Source organism: Benincasa hispida, chromosome 7 (assembly GCF_009727055.1).
Source record: "Benincasa hispida cultivar B227 chromosome 7, ASM972705v1, whole genome shotgun sequence".
Taxonomy (NCBI): domain Eukaryota; kingdom Viridiplantae; phylum Streptophyta; class Magnoliopsida; order Cucurbitales; family Cucurbitaceae; genus Benincasa; species Benincasa hispida.
In genome coordinates, this window is record NC_052355.1 from 45,450,499 (window position 1) to 45,454,903 (window position 4,405).

At 36.0% G+C, this 4,405-nt stretch overlaps 1 protein-coding gene across 1 annotated transcript; it reads right to left on the reverse strand.

The window, feature by feature from the left end:
* Nucleotides 1-782: 782 nt before the first annotated feature.
* Nucleotides 783-3,669, reverse strand: LOC120080738 (UDP-galactose/UDP-glucose transporter 3). The gene is made up of 7 exons (XM_039035364.1): nt 3,420-3,669; nt 2,814-2,911; nt 2,552-2,682; nt 2,239-2,269; nt 1,955-2,058; nt 1,738-1,859; nt 783-1,470 (listed from the first exon to the last, which is right to left on the reverse strand). The coding sequence occupies exons 1-7, from the start codon at nt 3,521-3,523 to the stop codon at nt 1,062-1,064; spliced, it is 999 nt and encodes a 332-aa protein (XP_038891292.1). The 5' UTR covers nt 3,524-3,669; the 3' UTR covers nt 783-1,061.
* Nucleotides 3,670-4,405: the final 736 nt, after the last annotated feature.

Here is a 4,405-nt window from a genome sequence, read left to right on the forward strand (position 1 = left end):
CAAAATTCTCAATCGAAATTGAGATTAAAATTCACAAAAAAAATTAACAACCCAAAAATCAAGAAACATAGTCCTATCAAAAACAAGAATCGTCGGTAAAACTTCAATCAAGAAACGCCGACAAGCCTTCAATTGGCAATTAACCAAAAAATATGGCCGATGTGTCCTTTGATTGATCGATTTCCATCACCGGCAGTGCCTTCGACGACAAGCAGCGCCTACTCCACGAATAACACATCGAGCGCCAACGGGTTCCGTTGATACCAATCGACCAACTGGTTTTTCATGGCGTGAGTTTTTTTCATGTCGCGATGCAATTTTTTAAAAAAGAAATCTTTAAATAATCTTTAATTCTTTAACCAAAATCAAAATTGAATCAAGATCTTAATGAAAAACAAACCTAAGCCAACAATTCAACATAAAATTCATGCTCTGATATCAAGTCGTTAACACAAAGACTTTAAATCTTTATTAAAAAGATAATAATCCTAGAATGTCATTCCATTAACGAATTGATGATAGCTCTAAAGTGGCTATTATCTTTGTTTTAGTGAGACCTCTCTAGACAGGATTCAAGAAAGACTGAGACCATAACTCAACTAAAGATTCTCATTAAATCCTAATTACCTAAGAATGAATTTCTACCCATTAAATCCACACAATTAAAAATCTAGGCTTAAATTTAATTAATTAAATCATATAATAAGACTCAATCTAATAACTCAATATGATAAATTATTAAATCACATTCATAATTCATACTTTAATTAAACATATTATTATTTAAATATAACTAATAATAAAACTCCTAGATATCATTAGTATGAGTATGTATATATCCTCATCAGCATCAGCTAGCTGTTTTCTTTTGAGTTCCCCAAAAAAGAACTCACTCTCCGAAAAGCCTGACTAAAATAAAAGAAAAGAAAAGGCAGAGTCAAAACTTTGTTCATATATCTTCTAAAGCGCTCTATAAATCTACATGATCCATGAATATTCCAGATACCCCTCTAATTTAAGGACCATTGAACCTTTGGTTACAATGTGTATTTCCTTCCTAGTTAGGTGGTCTTTCTCTTTCTCTGCAACTTTTGCAGCTTCCTCCACTTGAGGTAGATTTGATATGATAACCCCGAGAAGACCATTACAACGCAGCCCCACTGCTTGGATGACAGAGGATTTCCACTCAGCACAGAGGAAACCACAATGCTCACAAACTTGCGAGTTGTGGTAATGGTGGTATTAGCGAGGGAACCGAATCTGCTAATTGTAAGGAATATAAAATTTTGGCCTACTGCTCCACAGAGACAATACAGAAGAATGTCCCACGCTGCTTCAGGATGCTGCCTGCAGAATTCTATGGCATGATATCCTGTACCATTGGGCCACCCAAACATATAAATCATATTATATATAGTACCCCAGAGATTCATTCCCAACATTATGTCCCATGCACTTGTTTTTGGGTACCTGCAGAATTGATCATCATGAATAAATCACTTGCAATCAATAATCGCAACTTAATATCAAATACTATCACAACATATATATCATCATGATGTAATAATTTACGTATTTAACATGATAAATTCATATAAATCGAACATGTACAAGAGCCAACATGAGCATAGTTCAACTGACATAAATCTGGTATGTTGCCTTTAGGTCAAAGGTTCGATTTCCTGACTCACATAGGTTTGATTTTAACCCAAGAAAATTATAAAATATGAGTCTCACCTTACTGAAATGGAATCCTGAGTGGCATTTGTGAATCCATCAAATGCAAGGTTCAGGAAGCAAAGTCCATATCCAAGGGGAGCATTAGGATGTGCCAACTTGCTGATAGTCTTTGAGCTAGTCTGGAATTAAACACAAACATATATAAAAGAAAATTCTAATCACTATTCTCTAACACGTAAAGATAAAAAATGAGAAGTTTTGTGAAGGAAAAAACCTTTAAGAGTGCAAATGTAGATACTCCACCAGCAACCAGAAAAGAACAAACATATTCTGGAAATGTGTACTTTATACCATAAACTAGCGTACCCATCAGCATCACTGCATAAACGAAATACACATTCAGATTATGGGATATATACGTAGATCATCAATTCCTAGTATTGTATACTTCCAATCTATTTCCTTGATTTTTCATTTACCATGGAACAAATAGTATACGATCCTCAAGTTTAAGTGGAGTAAAACATATTATTATGAGGATCTTGTTTATTGACTGACCTGGAATCATTTTTGATGACTTTGCCAGGACCTGCAGAAGTTGACAACATAGTTCGTAAGCTAGTATCAAATATTCAATCGTTGGTTCTATTTTTTATTCCTCTACGTAATCATCTAGACATTTCAGTTGGCCCTCATTATTTATTTAGTAGTCATACTCATCCTTAGCAGAAAGTATCGTCTATATATCCTTCCTCGCAGTGGTTCATAGTCAGTCAAGTAAATCATGATTGATTGAATTTTAGAAAATTATAGAACCAGAACAGAAATAAAAAGGCTAAACAATTAAATAAGGGGATAATTTGACACATGCCTGCGCAGGATAACTTATATATTTTAAAGCTTCAATTCCCATAGCTGGTCCAATCGTGTTCGTAATACCAGCACTCCAGTATGCCCCCCAAGGTGCACCACCAGTGCTACGACTGGACCAGAGCTTTATCACTGTTTATGATGCACAACCAGCTTAATTCTTTGACCACAGCTCAAAATCCTTTTTCTTTTTTACACGGTATGATAATGGAAGGTAAACAACCGAATAGATTTGGTAAAAGATTGAGCTAAGAGAAACTCACTTATGTATGACCATATTAAACAGACAACATTTTGTGCTAGGTTAAGGAACGAAAGGTGTTCAAATCTCTTCCCGTCGGAACCAAAGCACTTCGTGGACCTAAAAAGAAACGAAAAATAACTTTAATCATCCAAATGGACTTGAATCCGTTGGTGAGCAAAGCAATAACGAGGAACGACTCCTAGTCCTCAAATCACATTGTACAATATANATCTTAGATGCTCAATCCTAACATTTTCTGAAAAAAACGTGATCGATGCCAAATGATAGGCATTAACCCACACTACTGTTAATCCCCCCAAATTGCAGAAATCTTAAAGGCAAGGATATAATGGCGAACGAATTCACATAAAGAATAAATGGCAACATCTAATTCCCTGGAATAGTTCTCCAAATTGCCCTAGATGAAGGGCATTCGGTGTTCGCAAGTAAATTAAACAGAATCAAGATGTTTGTTAATAAAAATACAAAAGAGAAAGCCTAAAATGAAAATTTGAAATCAAATTTAATGCTGTATCAGTGTCCTCAGGAAGAAATCAACAACAGACATTCGCTCAAAAGAAACTAATAATAATAAATAAATCACAACGAACGAAAAAGAACTTACAGAGTCTCCTGCAGAACGCCTTGGTAAATATAAGCGGACCAAATCCCGGCGACGCAAAAGGCGAGCACGAGCACGCGGCGGAATCCGCTGCCATGAGCTTCCATTCTCAGCCCTTGATGTCGCCGGAGACACTAGATCCAGCAAAAAGAAATCGAAATTGCAGAAAAATGAAAGCGAAAAAATGAATTTAGGGTGGAAAAGAAAGAATGGGCGAAGAACCGAATTGGAGAAGAAATTAACTGCCAGAGTGCCCTTTCACGAAGGATATAGAAGTTTGTAAACGACTGATATTGGAAGGTACTCCACGTGGAGGATTTCTATTGGAAGGTACTCCACGTGGAGGATTTCTATTGGAAGGATGACTCACTGTCACGCCTCTGATTGGCTGAATCGACGCAGATCTTTTAAACGGAACGGAAGGCCAAAGTAAAAGACAACGGCAAAAGCTCAGACTTGGCGCCGTTAGCTGCGTGGGCTTCCAAATTCCGATGGCGCGTAATGTGCTACACATTACGGAAGAAGACCACGACCACTGCCACGTATCTATTACGATAAGACGTTTAAACTTTTATTTAAGTTGACGACATGTCGTTTACGCCCAAAAGGCCAAAACGTTGCGTTTCACCGTGCTTTTGGGCTTCAGGTCAGGTCGCTAATGGGCCTTTCTCTTTCATTCCTTCTTTTTTCAAAAAAAAAAATATATATTTTAGGTCTAATTCAAATAGCGTTTTTGAAAAATAGCTAAGTGATGTTTGTTTTGTAAAAATAGTTAATTAAAAAAATGATCCATAATCATTTTTTTTTCTGAAAAAAAAAAAGATATAGTCCAAAATTAATATACACAATCTAAACTAAATTTTTGTTCCTTATACACTATCCCTTGAATCCCTAAATTCAATCACACCAAAACTTGAAAGAAGGGTAATAATGGCAAAAGGAAAATGTGCACGGTTCCCATCATATAACTAGGTACTTACATATCCAAA

Excerpts from the sequence above, each read along its gene's own strand:
- LOC120080738 (XM_039035364.1), bottom strand. The coding sequence starts at position 3,523 with ATGGAAGCTCATGGCAGCGGATTCCGCCGCGTGCTCGTGCTCGCCTTT. Across the intron at positions 2,270-2,551 it reads ATATAAGTTATCCTGCGCAG|GTCCTGGCAAAGTCATCAAA; the intron begins GCATGTGTCAAA and ends CAACTTCTGCAG. Across the intron at positions 1,860-1,954 it reads CTACATTTGCACTCTTAAAG|ACTAGCTCAAAGACTATCAG; the intron begins GTTTTTTCCTTC and ends GTTTAATTCCAG.